The sequence below is a fragment of the Mchenga conophoros genome, linkage group LG3, assembly GCF_057382185.1.
Source record: "Mchenga conophoros isolate Kocher_MC1m ecotype Shallow Benthic linkage group LG3, M_conophoros_male_GT1.1, whole genome shotgun sequence".
Lineage (NCBI taxonomy): Eukaryota > Metazoa > Chordata > Actinopteri > Cichliformes > Cichlidae > Mchenga > Mchenga conophoros.
Window position 1 is genome coordinate 4,611,468 of NC_140528.1, and position 15,898 is coordinate 4,627,365.

At 39.4% G+C, this 15,898-nt stretch overlaps 1 protein-coding gene and 1 long non-coding RNA gene across 4 annotated transcripts; both read right to left on the reverse strand.

Annotated features, from left to right (window-relative positions):
* Positions 1-3,594, reverse strand: LOC146577045 (uncharacterized). 3 transcript variants are annotated; one of them, XM_085251829.1, is made up of 4 exons: positions 2,439-3,594; positions 690-806; positions 470-573; positions 1-367 (listed from the first exon to the last, which is right to left on the reverse strand). In XM_085251829.1, exons 1-2 carry the CDS (start codon positions 3,414-3,416, stop codon positions 801-803), a joined length of 984 nt encoding a protein of 327 aa, XP_085107955.1. In that variant the 5' UTR covers positions 3,417-3,594; the 3' UTR covers positions 1-367; positions 470-573; positions 690-800. The 3 variants fall into 3 exon arrangements, with proteins under 3 accessions (XP_085107955.1, XP_085107939.1, XP_085107948.1); XM_085251813.1 differs by lacking the exons at positions 1-367; positions 470-573; positions 690-806 and adding an exon at positions 2,101-2,246; XM_085251822.1 differs by lacking the exons at positions 1-367; positions 470-573; positions 690-806 and adding an exon at positions 2,101-2,355.
* A 5,961-nt stretch (positions 3,595-9,555) lies between these two features.
* Positions 9,556-12,367, reverse strand: LOC146577046 (uncharacterized). The gene is made up of 3 exons (XR_014891624.1): positions 11,620-12,367; positions 10,700-10,728; positions 9,556-10,270 (listed from the first exon to the last, which is right to left on the reverse strand). It is a non-coding gene; the product is annotated as an uncharacterized LOC146577046 (long non-coding RNA).
* Positions 12,368-15,898: the final 3,531 nt, after the last annotated feature.

The window sequence follows — 15,898 nt, forward strand, 5'->3', positions numbered from 1 at the left end:
CCATTCACACTCACATTCACTCGCACATTCACACCTAGTGACAATTTGGATTAATCAATTAACCTATCCCCACAAATAAAAAAATAAAAATATGTTAAAGAAAAAAAGGTTTGTTCTGTGATGAAATACTAAATAAGCATACATTGTACAGAGCACTAACAATGACAACAATCCTTTAGCCTGTTGATCAGAGAGAGGCAGTCATTATGTCCATTTAAAACCTGTAATCACAGAGCACATCGTTTCTGCTAAACTATAAAGTCCCATATGATCCTCATCATGTCCAGTGACTTCAGAGTGGATCCTCCCTGTCATCCGGCCAGTGTTTGATGTGTGGCAAGCAGCACAGAAGCAGGATAGCTGAGGACTTTAAAAGAAGAGCAGAAAACAGGAATATGTAGTTGTAAATGTAAATATCAGTGATACTTGTCTTGTCAAAGGGAATAAAATAATGAAAATGTTAACTTACACACTCATTTAGGGAGGATCTTGACACTGCACAGAGGAGGCACAGTCAGTCTGACAATGATGGTGATCTCCAGGGATGTTTTCCTGCAGCAACATTCCTGCCAACTGGCCATATGATCCAGAGTAGTGGGTTTGTAATGAACAGAAAGGTGTATATGTTAGGTAGTGTGCACTCAGAGCTGGTCCTAAGAAACAAACACATCCTGTAATAAACTGAATACCTGTAGTAGTGCTGCTGCAAATATGAAGCCCTTCTATCATGAGTGGTTTCAAAGAAGGTGTTTTGGAGGCTCAGTCACAGAAACTGTGCCGTCTGTTCAGTCCTGAGTGTCTCAGCTCTGAAGGTGATGGATCACAGAGGGAAACACCTGAGTACAGACATTACAATACACTCTAACACTCCTAAGGTCAAGTGAAAACACAATTTAAACACTTCACAAAGAATGAATACATGTTTTCATGGAAATTATGTCATTAACCCTTTTTGTTGTGAGTAAATCTCACCGGCTGCTTGTGGGACAAGCTAGAAGGAGGACTTATCACAGAATCTCTCCTGTGCTCCAGATGTGAAGTCTCACGCTCTGATCGTATGGCGATGAAGATGGTGATCATGAAGTTTCTCTGATCTGTGGCATTACAGTTTCTGGCTGCTATGTGCTTCACATTGTTGGATTTTACATGTGAAGCTTGGAGAAGACACAGGAGGACTGTGTCTTGCTTAAAAAAAAAAAAAGAAAAAAAAAGGAAACCTAACAGTAAAGGAAACCCCCCCCCCCCCCCCCTCCCACTCAACTCCCCAACCTCACACCGTCCAATGTCTATACAAATGTAGGGTATCAGCTGGTAACAGAAAGCAAGTGTAACATATGCACTACATATGTAACACTGCTGAAACATTTCTGGCCAGAAATGTGCAGTTATCAACCCAGACCCACCCTGATGATTGCACTGGCCAGAAACATGATAAAAGCTCATAAAAATTTATGTTTCATAGTAAAATTGGTCCAAAAATATAATCGTATACTTTTGAAAAAGTTTAAAGTTTATAACAAACCAAAATAATAACATTTTTGTAAATAGTATTTCAAAATAGAGGCACACATAAAGTGGCTTAACTGTCATTATTGCTGTAATTTTGTTTGTTTGTTTGTTTGTTTGTTTTTTTAAAAAGCAACCTTTAGTCATTATTGTTCTCTCAGAAACAATGAAGAAGCTGTTGAACATTTATGTGTTGTGTAGGCAATCCTCTGGTCCACCCTCCCTCCCTCCCAGCCACAGTGAGACTGGGGCAGCCTGGCAGGATGTTGAAGCCTGGCTGCAGAGAGGATATGCCTACACTATTCATTTTAAACTGCTATATTTGATTTTTCTGACATTTATAGGTTACTGTTAGTGAATTTTAGATTTTCTGCAATAAATAAAATTGTCATCTTTTACTGATATCATTACTTAATTCATGTAATTGTATTTTATGTAAACAATTCAAACATTATACTGCAGTGCAGGGCGTCAACTTTTAAATATCGCTCTACTTTATGTCTGTGAAGGTTCTCAGTCATCCAGGTCATCGTAGTCAAAGGAGCTTGCAAAGAAAAGCGTCTGGACTTCTTTCTGGAGTTCAAGCATCGCTCTACTTTCTTAAGTCATTCAAAAATATAGATATTACTTACTGTATTCAAAGATCTAGATCATGAATCATCACAGGACAATACACAGTATACTGGGTCATGGTAACTATGGTATGTCTTCATGACTCCAGAATGGAGACATCGATCTGACTGAGAAATGAAAATTAGGTCAAGCAGTGTGTTCTTCTCTGTGGTAGGGGCAGTGATGACCTGTGCGTATCCCCTAGACTCAAACAGCTCCAGGATTGGTTTGTTTGCACTGGATAAAACATTCTCATTAAAATCACCACAAACTATGATGGGATGACAGTCCATGATCTCCAATGAGTCTAATAGGCTTACCAGGTTTTTCAGGAATGGCCTCAGAGTGTAGTCTGGAGGTCTGTATACAACTGCAATCAGAGCACTGACTGGTGCTTCAACCTTTAAAGCCAGAAATTCAAGGTCAGTTACATTATGGATGTACTGTTTTTCATGCACTTGAATGTCACTTTTCACATAAACAGCAACTCCACCACCACTTCTGTTTGCCATCTGGGGAAAGTTTGTGTAGGACAGGTGTCTGTTGCGTTTGAACAAATTGTAATTTTCCAAGTGGAGACTCTCTGCGACAAAAGAGCCCCGCAGGTGTGTTTCTGTTAGGCACAAAACATCTGCTAGACACAATTCATGGTGACTTTTGATGTCATTAATGTGAGCTGGCAGTCCCTCTGTATTATGATGAACAATGGTGAAAACCTCTGACCTGCTCAGTGTTTGCCTCACGTGTAGAAGAGGCATCATGTCATCAAGGTTGGCTTGTCTCATGTTCTCAAGCGCTGCAGTGATTTCTGGGTTGGTGAATATTTTTTTCTCCTCCATATCAAGAAGATACAGTCCACTGAGAGACGTCACTCTACTGACAGCTACGTAGGCCATGCCGGGCTCAAAAATGCTCTTAAGAGAGACAACAGCTGATGTAGTTGTCATACCCTGTACCTTATGTATTGTACATGCAAAGGCCAGCTTCACTGGGAACTGTCTTCGTACCACTCCTTTCTGCTTCAGATTCTCCTCTGCTCTCTCAATGTACACCATGTCGTCTGCTGGTGTGCGGTTATTCTTTCCAGATGTCTCATTATCCATTTTAAGTCCAAGCTTGATGATGTGTTGGTCATTTTCAGAGTAAACTACTCTAAGTAGTATTCCAAAAGCTCCATTAACCAAACCATTTTGTATGTCAATGTTTCTGGTGAGCATGACACGAGCTCCTTCTGCAACTTTCAGTGTGTCTGGTAACTCGTTTTTACCTCCTTTCAATGGTCTGTCTTGAAGTGCCATTCTGCCAGTTCTAGGATCTTTTCTATAATCATCTGCATGGATGTCAATGATATGAGTGTGGAGCAGAGCCAGTGTTGAAGAGTTGTGTGCATCCACTTCTTTATTAGTTGCAAAAATGTGCAATGCATCAGTCGGACAATGGGCTGGTTCAGTTATGGCCTGTAACAACAAATTTCTATCTGCTTCACAAAGCTCATCCAACTTTCCTTTTACACGAATTCTGTTCAGCATCTCAGCAAAGACAACATCATCTTTCTGACGCATAATCTCAGTCAGAGTGATCATCTGAAAATGCTCCCGCCACAGGTCGATCTCAGACGGGTCGTGCACACAGAGAGGTTTAGACTGTCGCACTGGGGGTAGCTGATAGAAGTCTCCGACAGCAATGACTGACATGCCTCCAAAGGGTCTCCGAGTCCCTTTGATCTGTTTGAGTCTTGCATCTACATATGCAAACAGATGTCTTGACACCATAGACACTTCGTCAATGACGATTATTTCAGCATTCAAAAGTTCTGATCTGACTTCATCCAGCTGATTGCCAAGTCCCTGAATGGGAGGTTTTAAGCTTCTAGGCAGCTTGAGAAGAGAATGCAGTGTTGTTCCAGAAATGTTAAAAGCTGCAGTCCCAGTGAAAGCAGTTAACAGGACAGTGGGTTTTGATATGTCAACGTCGTCTGCATATCTGGGAACTTTGCTCAGTATCTTAGATGCTTCTGAGTAGATGCATTTGATAAGATGTGATTTTCCTGTTCCAGCACCACCATTAATATAAAAGAAAAACTGCTCTGGATTTAGAGCACAGACTCTTTTAATGCACCAGTCTCTAACTGCATAAAATATGCAGGCTTGCTTCTTATTCAGATTTTGAAACATCTGACGTAACAATGTGGGATCAATAGCAGGGGGTTCCCTGATGGCTCTGACTTCTGTTGAAGCATCAGCCTGACGGCTGTAGTCGGGCACATCTTCCTGTTCATTTTCATTGTCTCGCTCTCTTTCTTGTTCGACAAGTGGCAACCTTACGAGATCTGATTCAGGTGCCAGATTACACCATTCGTCAGTCACACCTCTGTTCTGCTCATATTCCTCAACAGCGCTCTCGATCTCCTCACTGTTTTTCTCATATTTTTCTCTGTTTCTTTTGACAATGTGTTGCACGTACTCAAGATGGTCAGTACCTGGTAGCTGTACACAGCCAGCACCATAGAAAGCCTGATAGGTTGGCAACGATGGTGTTTTCAGTTCGTGGTCTGAACGATGAGGAAGGTACAGTTTAAGCAGTCTTCCGTAATATTGCTCTGGATGTTTTTCTTGTGAGCAGCGGTGAAATCTGATGATAGCAGGCTTATTGTTTTTGCGCCTTTGCACAAACCCCATCTCATTGAGAAGGGGCAAAACATCTTTACCTTTTTTCTGTTGGCCATAGACAATCCTGCAAGTAGCAGCAAAGTCTGCCATGCACATCTCCTCATACTCTGGTGTTTCAGGTCTGGCTTTGTATTTGTCATTCAAAGATGTCATCCAAACATTGGAAGACTCAGGTGTTGTGTTGTCCAGAACTGACAGGGGACGACTCATTTTCACAGGATTATCATCAGTTGGAATGAATATTACAGCACGTGAGCATTGCTTCATGTGAAGACCACATGCACGAGCAACACACTCCTGTGCACTGATCTCTCGCTTCTTTGAATATGCCTGCATGACGGCTCTCATTTCATCGCACTCATTTACACTGTCCTTATGGGAGTTCTCAATGACAGTTTTCAGGTACTCAGATAGCCCGCCCTCTTTTTTTGATATATATTTCATTAAATAATTTGCAGCACCAAAAGCATCTAAAACAAAGCTTATGTCGATATTACTGTTCCAGGCTTCAAGCAGATGTGGATTATAGCCGTTTATCCAAGAGTCTTTTGGATCACGCTTTAGTATGATCGTACTCCTCATGTTCATTTTATTCAGGTATCTCTCATATTCTGCATGTGTCAACTTGCATCTTTCCAAGAGCTGCTCTAAACTCATGGAAGCAGTTTCAGGTTCATTCAGCAGCTGGTTCAGTGGTCTGAGCTTGTTCTTTGCCGTTTCTACTTCCAGTGCATCATCCTCACTGGGTCTTGTGATCATTGTCTCATTGCAGGGTGGTTTGGGAAAACCAAAACGGCACCCGGAGCTTAAACTCCTAAAGCACGTCTTTGTGTGGTTCTTACTGTGTTTTTGCACTTCTGTTACTTTTTTGTACAGTTCAGGTTGTTTATGTGGATCAGGCAGCTGAGCTGTGATGTATTTGTTTATAAAATCAAGAACAGTTTGCTCATCATCCTCCTCAAACACAGGAGCACCTTCTACCCACAGGAGGCAGTGTATGTGTGGGCTTCCTCTGTGCTGAAACTCAACTCTGTAAAAGTAGTCAATGACTTTGCCAAGTGGCTCTGCGGGAGATAAGAGTAAATCTCTGAATAATGCTTCAACTCTCTTGTCAAACATGCGCATTGTTGTGACAGGATTGCTTCTCAGGATGTCACACTTTGCTGACCAGTCGAGTCCTTCAAAATTCACTTGTTCACCTTGCTGCCTTGTTATTGCCTCGATCACTTCAGGCCAGCGCATTTCAGCAGCTGAAAATGTGCAAAAGAACGTGGGAGTTCCCAACTGTCTGATCATGGCAAAAAGATCTCTTGTTGTTTTCTCCCAATAGGCTGGGGTTCCTCTCAGAGGCTGCATGAATCTCACTGCATCTTTATTTCGCACCAGTTTCTCCACCTCATGTTTATCTTGTAACATGCCTGAGGTTATTTTTCTACCATCTCTGGTCAGAGGCTTTGCCTTCCTTAACTGTACTGTCATGCTGGATGTAGCCAAGTGTATTTCAGTCACAAACTGTGCAAAGAACAAATAGTTTGTGTCTTTGGCAAAACGATCATCAATGCAGAAAAGTCTTGATTTGAAATACCCACTGGGGGATACTTTGATCAGCCTTCTTTCATCAAGTGTGTTTTGGCCTGTAGGAAACTGCACAGGGAAGGCCATGGCCTCCAGTTTAGGTGTTTTGAAAAAACTTATTGGATTGTTTCTCTCTGCAGGAGCAACAGAGTAGATTCCTTCACTGAAACATAATATCTCCTCAGCCACATCAGGGGGCTGCAAACAGGACTCGAGTGCAAAACCACCATTAGTCAGTCCATCTGCTTGCTCTGAATCATCTCTCATCTGTTCATGCGATTGTTCACCATCACAGGGTAACATGTCAATGTCCTGTTCATTTTTATTTTGTGCTTCACTCAGTGCATTTTTCTCACAGCTGTCAATTTCCATTAAATCAGCCTCATCATAATCGTCCTCATTCATGTTTTCATCATCATCATCATCATCATCTTCATCAGGAAGTGTTGGATCACACAGCTCAGCATCATCTCTGATGCTCACATCCTTATACTGTGGGTGAATCTGCTTGAGTTTATGCAGTGCTTGCACAAGTTTAGACCAGCTTACAGTCTGAAACAGCTGATGACCTTTGTAAGACAAGCGTCTCTTCAGTTTTATTCTCATGACCTGAGAATTAATTCTCAATCGAGGCAATGCTTCAACAGTTTCCTGTACCTCGGATGGGACACAGACCACATTTCCTCTAATTGCTCTTTGTCTGCCTTTGGGAAGAGGAATGATCTTGGCAAATGGTATGCACTTGGCTATGAGATGTCTCTCCAGTATGTTGAGATCAGACAGTTCAGGTGGAGTATCAGCAAGATCCAGTTTATTGGCAACAGCAAGTGCTGGCATGGATCCATTTTTAAGATGATCGTGGCAGGTGTGACAAATCCACTCTCTCTTTCTCTCATCAGGCACATTGCACTGCTCATTTCTGCAGTTTTCATCACAATCATGAACATACTTTCCTGTCAAACATGTTGCAACCACATGTGGGTTTTTGACATAATTTGACCTTCTGCAGGGTCGTACTTGGTTTGGAAATGAAGCCTTGAAACATACAGTACATGGGTATGATGGTCCAGCTTTGATTTGTGATTTGAACACAGATATGGCCTCGTTGATCACACTGTTGTCACTCTCTTGGGTTTGTCTGTTCACCCATCTGTATTTCCTTTTTATTTTCATTGCACATCTCATGTTGTGCATAATCCTAAATGCAAGATTACTTTGATACCTGTCTCGCATTAGTTGTTTCATTAGTTGTTTGTGTCTTACTCTGAATGCGTTGTCACGTGCATAACGCTGAGTCACACGAGATCTCTGTCTCTCTCTGAATTCTGGGCTTTCTCGATACCTTTTACTGATATAGCTTTTTTTCTCCTCTCTGAAATCAGTATTCTCATAGTAGCGTCTTTTAATATATTGTTTTTGTTTCTGTCTAACTTTAGCATTCTCACAGTAACGTCTTTTAACATACTGTTGTTGTTTCTGTCTGAATTCTGCATTCTCACAGTAACGTCTTTTAACATACTGTTGTTGTTTTTGTCTAACTTCAGGATTGTTTTTATATGCCCCGCTTGTGCAAGATTTTTTCTTTTCTTTGTACTCTTTATTTGAAGCATACTTTTGTCGTTCTTTCCTTTTTTGGTTTTCTTTTCTCTGATTTCTGGGTTTCTCTGATGCCATTAATCTTCTTTTCATTTTGTGCCTTTGTTGTTTGTTAACTTTTTTCAGTTTTTGTAAAACTATATCAGAAAGGTCACAGGCAGCAACATTTTTTATTGCAGCATTTGATTGGCATGAAAAAACATCATTTGATGGAAGCAAATTTAATTCACTGCATAGTTCTTCAGTTGGTATATTAGGAGGTTCATTCTGATCTTCATATGGTGTGAACTGAGTCATGCGGACTTCTTTTTGTTTCACCAGTGGCGTGTAAATGGACATTTGACAAAAGATGTTCTCAGTCAGACCAGTGGTTGTGTTTCTCCTTGGAGTAGAGGAGTTTGCTTCAGTTGTATCAGAGTGAGTAGGTCCCACAGCAGTGGCAGCTGTTGGTCTGCAGACTGTGTCTGTGATAGTATCACTCAGGTTGACTGTGCTCATACTGTAGAACTGCACAGGCTTCAGTTCATAGTTACAAGAGGGTGATATCTCCATCCCTTCATAAGAATCCTGGAGCCTCTTAATCATGTCACTGAGGAGTGTGAATTTCACCATCACAGCCGTACCACGGTCACGTGACCATAGTGCTAGAGGAAGACCACTGGCTGTTCTGGAGTGTGGATCAAAGAAACCATATTTGCCTGATGTGGATCTGAACACTGCGATACACAATCCACTCATAATCAATAAGGCATACTGCACATCTGACAACAGGCAGCTCAGTCCTGCTTCTAAGCTGAGAAAGGTATCTACTGCCTCCTCTGGAGGTTCTTCAAATGTCCCATACCGGGAAGGCTGTGTCATGTCGACATGATACATAGACCTGCGAGCATCAACTTTGTCTGGCAGCTCATCGGTAGCCAAATGAATATTTTTAGGAAATCTTTTCTTGGCCTCTTTGTACATCACATCACCTTTATCCAAGACCAGATTAAGGTCAGCTGTAGTCATGTTATCATTCTCATGAAGGAAAGCAAGAAATGTGAGTGAGTTACATGTGCACTGCTTGTTTCTGGAGTCTCCATATTTGGGATGAGCCTGGCTGTGAGATGCACAGATATGTGTAACAGAGGGCTGGTTTTCAAAGTTCACTCTTTCTGCATGAGATGGTCCTGCCACATCACTGTGACGGCCTCTTTTTACAATATCAGCATAACCCACCTGTGGGGCACTTGACACCTCAGGTTGGTCTCTATGGTTTACCTGATGATCATTAAATTCATGCTGCAATCCAATCTTTACAGCATCTGCATAGGATACCTGTTGTACATGTGCAGGAACATGTTGACCTGCCTGTTTGACACCATCAGCATTGGTCTTTGCAGACACAAAGTCTTCTGCAGAGCTCTGAGGAAAATCACACTCAGCTTGTTCACATGTTGGTACTTCATGAAACTCATGGAACTTCTTCCAGCGTTGTTTTGCAGCTTGTGACTTTTTCTGCTTCCTTGGCATTTTTACACAAGTGTTTCTCTTAGTCTTTAGAAAATATGTTTATAAAATAAGAGTGGCACACAGCAGATGTTCTCTTTGTCTTTATATTTCAGTTTTTATTTCTCAGAAACAGATGTCTTTGTTTGTTTGACAGTTTGTCAGTCGAGAGAATAATATGCACTCTCTTTATTGGCTTGGCACAACTTAGCAGCAAGCGCAAAGTGAAAAACAGCTAGAGAGAAAATTTAGAAGAGAGAACAGACAGAGCAGGAGAAACACGGCTGGGAAATCACAATCAAACCGTGAATTAGAGTTTTCTTTATTTGTTCAGTTTGTTCTCAGGTAGAGGCAATATGCACTCTTTATTGCTTTAATGGCTTGGCATTTTTCAGCAGCAAGCCAAGAGTGAAAAACAGGTAGAGAGAAAATTTAGCAGAGAGAACAGACAGAGCAGGAGAGACACGGCTTTAAATCAAACCGCAGAGTTTTCTTTGTTTGTTCAGTTTGTTCTCAGGTTGAGGCAAAATATGCACTCTTTATTGCTTTATTGGCTTGTGCATTTTTCAGCAGCAAGCCAAAGAGTGAAAAACAGGTAGAGAGAAAATTTAGCAGAGAGAACAGACAGAGCAGGAGAGACACGGCTTTAAATCAAACCGCAATAAGATTCTTGGTTTGGCAAAATTTCTCACAAACCACAGGGTGAAATACAGATGGAAAGAAGGCAGAGACAACAGGTGGAGTAGGACAGAAGATAGAGGGGTTGGGGGGTTGGGATGTGAGATAGAAGACTGGAGATCTGGTCCTTGTTCTTCTTCTGCACACTGTGAACAAAAAACAAGAAAAAAAAATAATTTTAATAAAATTATATTACATGGTAATTGTATGAACTAATTGTGACTACTGAAAAAGGACAAAACAAATATTCAAGCTAAACTGTTGTCGGCTGCCATGTGCAAAAAGTTGCACAATTTGGCACTTTTTAAAAGAATAAATATTTAATTAAATTCAGCAATAATATTTTTAAATACAAATATGATTGAGTGAATTGTTAACTAATCACATGTAATGTGCAAAAATGTACGAAAAAAATATTTTAGCCCAATTGTTAAGCTGAACTTATGTGTATTTATTATAAAAATGTGTTTAAAAGGTCTAGCACAAAGTTTGAACCCATCACTTTAAAGCTTATATTAGTCAGACTCTTTTTTTAAAATTTTGGTGTACTTCTCTAACAGTATGTGCACACCTACCAGGCAAAGCACAGATGTGAGTCAAGTTCCTGAAAGTGTAAGACAAGAAATAACATGTTAGTTGTCTGTACAGTGTTATCAGACTAACAAAAAAACAAAGCCCACACGACATGATACACTGAACTTATAGTCAGCAGGGTAATTATAGAGTAATATAGCACACCAGCTGATACAGCAGCCATTTTATAATTCAAACTAATTAACTGAAGTATTTATTTAAGTACTTATATAAGGCTACTGTTAGACTGTTACTAGCCTTAGCATCGCTGCTAACGCTAGCAGGAATGCTAGCGTTAGCACTTCAGTTAGTGTTAGCACTGCTGGTAGAACTAGCACTCTTACTGTTAAAACTGAGGCACAATGGCAATAATAAAGCTCATTTGTTACTTTTGTCTCACTGACCGCCAATAAATATCACAGGAATATCACAGGAATATTCTTTTTGTCAGTTAAAAACTGCTAAGGCTAGTGTTGGCACTATAGCTAGCGTTAGCATTGATGCTAGCATTAGCATCGAAGCTAGCATTAGCACTGCTACTAACAGCAAAAGTCATGAAGTACTCTTACTGTTAAAACTGAGGCACAATGGCAATAATAAATCTCATTTGTTACTTTTGTCTCACTGACCGCCAATAAATATCACAGGAATATCACAAGAATATTCTTTTTGTCAGTTAACAACTGCTAAGGCTAGTGTTAGCACTATAGCTAGCATTAGCATTGAAGCTAGCGTTAGCACTGCTGCTAACAGCAAAAGTCATAAACCTATATAAATGGTAGCAAAGGTTATTCTTTTTTTGCTTTCTTTATTCTTTGAACTCTGTTGAACTTTAAAAAGACTTGATATGTGAGTTTAAATGTCAAACATGTATTTTTACCATAAAATTAAAACAGTGCTGTACTGAGTGTATTGTACTTACCACAGCAGAGAGCAAAGCGGAATGACGGCAGTTGGTGCAGTGATTAGTTAAAGACTGATGAGGCGTTCAGGTGGTGCTTGGAAATTTGAGCATCAGTTTGAACATCAATAATGAGCATATATATTTCTCTGTCATAGAGAGACAGAGAAAAAAATACACAAGACTCACCAGCATACAAATTGGTACTTTTTCTCTTTATGTCACTCATTCGCTTATACTCAGGAAAGAGGGCAACTGGCATTAAATTAGCAAATAAAAAGTATGTCATCTTGAACTGTTTTATGGATTTTATTTTAAGACTACTTTGAGCGTATTCGTGGGGAGATAAACTATACAGACTAAAAACAGAGACATTAAATGAGATTCGATTATTTAAAATGTGGGAAAATACACTACAGACAGGTAGATGCTGTGAGCTTTAATTATCCAGTCAGAAAAGATTATTTTAAAGTCATCAACTGACTAAAACTGCCGAGGTATGAAAAACCTGTGTGGAGAAGACAAGTCCACCAATACACAATCAACTTGAATTTAACAGGGCAATAATTCAGGGCTCTATTCAGTTAGCCTATATTAACTACTGACATACTGTTAATCTGTGGCAAAAGCCTGTCAAACCTGTCTTATTGTACCTATTGAAAAAGTTAATCTTACTACAACTGCTTAGATGTAACACACATTTTTGATTTAATCTTGGCAGAGTGAGAGACAGAGCTCGTTAAGCAGGCAGGTGTGAGCCTGGTTGCTATAGTGACTGCACCCAAGGGCTCCATACACACGGACACAGACATGCACCTCACTTTTGCTGCTTAAAATGAACAGAAAAGTCAGGCCGAAACAAATCGCTCCCAAATGAAAAGTAAAAGTCGTATTGACAAAATTCTTTCACCGTGAGCGACAGCAATGTCTAGTCTACCTAATTCTCAGTTTTCATGCCTGTGGAGCTTATTATATGGACGTGGTGACAGTGGAAAGACACCATGCTCTTCTGATTTTCAAACGAACCTTCTGAGCCATTTTAACATTAGAGTCTATGGAAGAGTTGGAGGGAGGAGGCTGTGCATTGGTGACATTTATGAAAGAACCATAACACCTAGTACAATAGTAAACACATTGGATGAAAGAGGACAGCCATGGCTACGTTTTGAGGGTAAAATCATACCTGTAGAGCAAACGCTGCGGACACAGCAGCAGTTTTAAAAAAGATTTTAAGATTAATTTTTTTGCTCCTCTCACTCTAGCAGTTGAGCTGCCTCACTCTAGCCCCAACATTCCGTCCCATACACACCCATTATAAACTCTGAAACGGGTGAAAAAACATCATGAAACTTAAACTGGAACTGAAGAAAAAGCATAATAGATATTGAAAAGATAAATACAAGTTGAATAGTTGAATGTCTTGTCTTCGTTTTAAAGTTTGAATGGTGGCTCTATGTCAACGTATGTGGAAGTAGTAGGAGTTTAAAAATGAGTAAGTTGAATGAGAATTTGAAGGGTCTCCCCATTGAAATACATGGGAAATTTTTGTTGAATAAAGTTGAATAAAATTAAAAATATAAATGTTAAAAATGAGAAAAGTAGAAGCAGTCATGTCCAAAAGAAGAGGAATCTAATGGTGTTTGAATGGTTTTTCTAAGTTGAACGGTTTTGAAGGAGTAGGAGTACAAAAAACGTACGGAATAGATAAAATAGAATAATAAAGATTAGAAGAACAATACTGTGAATGCTTTTCAAGCATTCACACTAATAATAATAATAATGATAAAGATTAGAATAACAATACTGTGAATGCTTTTCAAGCATTCACACTAACTAGAAAGTGCATTTTCTGAAGAAACTGCAGTGTGAATGCTTGAATCTGAATGTATGCACTGAAATGAATTAATTGCTGAATTTTGAGTTAAAACTTTTTTAATGAGATAAAAAAAAAACAAATTTAACCTGAAAACAAAAGTGCTGAACTGCTAAAAGCTGAAGGTTACACAGAAGAAGGAGTTGGAAAAAAACTGAAAATGTTTTAAATGTAAATTAGAAAACCCTAAGAAATGAGAAAAGAACATTTAGAGTCAGAAAACATCTGAATGAATATTAAAAGGTCATATTCTTTGAATCACTGAATGACTCAAATGTGATCCCTCCACTTTGATCCACACAGTTTAAAAAGTTTAAATGCCTGAGCTTTGAAAGATACGGTGTTGGAAAGAGAACAATAATGGCGACAATTTGAGGGTAAAATGATGGCTGTAACACTGTGGACACAGCAGCAGTTGAAAGAGAAGTGCTTAAGATGAATCTTGGTACAGTGGCAGGCAGAGCTCGTTAAGCAGGCAGGTGTGAGCCTGGTTGCTATAGTGACCGCACCCAATGGCTCCATACACACGTACACAGACATGCGCCTCACTTTTGCTGCTTAAAATGAACAGAAAAGTCAGGCCGAAACAAATCGTTCCCAAATGAAAAGTAAAAGTCGCATTGAAAAAATTCTTTCACCGTGAGCGACAGCAGCTTCTAGTCTACTGAATTCTCAGTTTTCATGCCTGTGGAGTTTATTATATGGACATGGTGACAGTGGAAAGACACCATGCTCTTCTGATTTTCAAACGAACCTTCTGAGCCATTTTAACATTAGAGTCTATGGAAGAGTTGGAGGGAGGAGGCTGTGCATTGGTGACATTTATGAAAGAACCATAACACCTAGTACAATAGTAAACACATTGGATGAAAGAGGACAGCCATGGCTACGTTTTGAGGGTAAAATCATACCTGTAGAGCAAACGCTGCGGACACAGCAGCAGTTTTAAAAAATATTTTAAGATTAATTTTTTTGCTCCTCTCACTCTAGCAGTTGAGCTGTCTCACTCTAGCCCCAACATTCCGTCCCATACACACCCATTATAAATTTTGAAACGGGTGAAAAAACATCATGAAACTTAAACTGGAACTGAAGAAAAAGTATAATAGATATTGAAAAGATAAATACAAGTTGAATAGTTGAATGTCTTGTCTTCGTTTTAAAGTTTGAATGGTGGCTCTATGTCAATGTATGTGGAAGTAGTAAGAGTTTAAAAATGAGTAAGTTCAATGAGAATTTGAAGGGTCTCCCCATTGAAATACATGGGAAATTTTTGTTGAATAAAGTTGAATAAAATTAAAAATATAAATGTTAAAAATGAGAAAAGTAGAAGCAGTCATGTCCAAAAGAATAGGAATCTAATGATGTTTGAATGGTTTTTCTAAGTTGAACGGTTTTGAAGGAGTTAGATGCCAAAAAACGTACGGAATATATAATAATAAAGATTCGAAGAACAATACTGTGAATGCTTTTCAAGCATTCACACTAACTAGAAAGTGCATTTTCTGAAGAAACTGCAGTGTGAATGCTTGAATCTGAATGTATGCACTGAAATGAATTAATTGCTGAATTTTGAGTTAAAAATATTGAATGAGATTAAAAAAAAACAAAAAAAAAAAAACGAATTTAACCTGAAAACAAAGGTGCTGAACTGCTAAAAGCTGAAGGTTACACAGAAGAAGGAGTTGGAAAAAAACTGAAAATGTTTTAAATGTAAATTAGAAAACCCTAAGAAATGAGAAAAGAACATTTAGAGTCAGAAAACATCTGAATGAATATTAAAAGGTCATATTCTTTGAATCACTGAATGACTCAAATGTGATCCCTCCACTTTGATCCACACAGTTTAAAAAGTTTAAATGCCTGAGCTTTGAAAGATACGGTGTTGGAAAGAGAACAATAATGGCGACAATTTGAGGGTAAAATGATGGCTGTAACACTGTGGACACAGCAGCAGTTGAAAGAGAAGTGCTTAAGATGAATCTTGGCAGAGTGGCAGGCAGAGCTCGTTAAGCAGGCAGGTGTGAGCCTGGTTGCTATAGTGACCGCACCCAATGGCTCCATACACACGTACACAGACATGCGCCTCACTTTTGCTGCTTAAAATGAACAGAAAAGTCAGGCCGAAACAAATCGCTCCCAAATGAAAAGTAAAAGTCGTATTGACAAAATTCTTTCACCGTGAGCGACAGCAATGTCTAGTCTACCTAATTCTCAGTTTTCATGCCTGTGGAGCTTATTATATGGACGTGGTGACAGTGGAAAGACACCATGCTCTTCTGATTTTCAAACGAACCTTCTGAGCCATTTTAACATTAGAGTCTATGGAAGAGTTGGAGGGAGGAGGCTGTGCATTGGTGACATTTATGAAAGAACCATAACACCTAGTACAATAGTAAACACATTGGATGAAAGAGGACAGCCATG

What these genes read in the sequence shown, in the direction of transcription:
- LOC146577045 (XM_085251813.1), bottom strand. Translation starts at nt 3,416, where the DNA reads ATGGCACTTCAAGACAGACCATTGAAAGGAGGTAAAAACGAGTTACCA. An exon ending in GGCCATTCCTGAAAAACCTG is followed by an intron (nt 2,247 to 2,438) that starts GTAAGCCTATTA and finishes TTCATTTCTCAG; the next exon opens with TCAGATCGATGTCTCCATTC.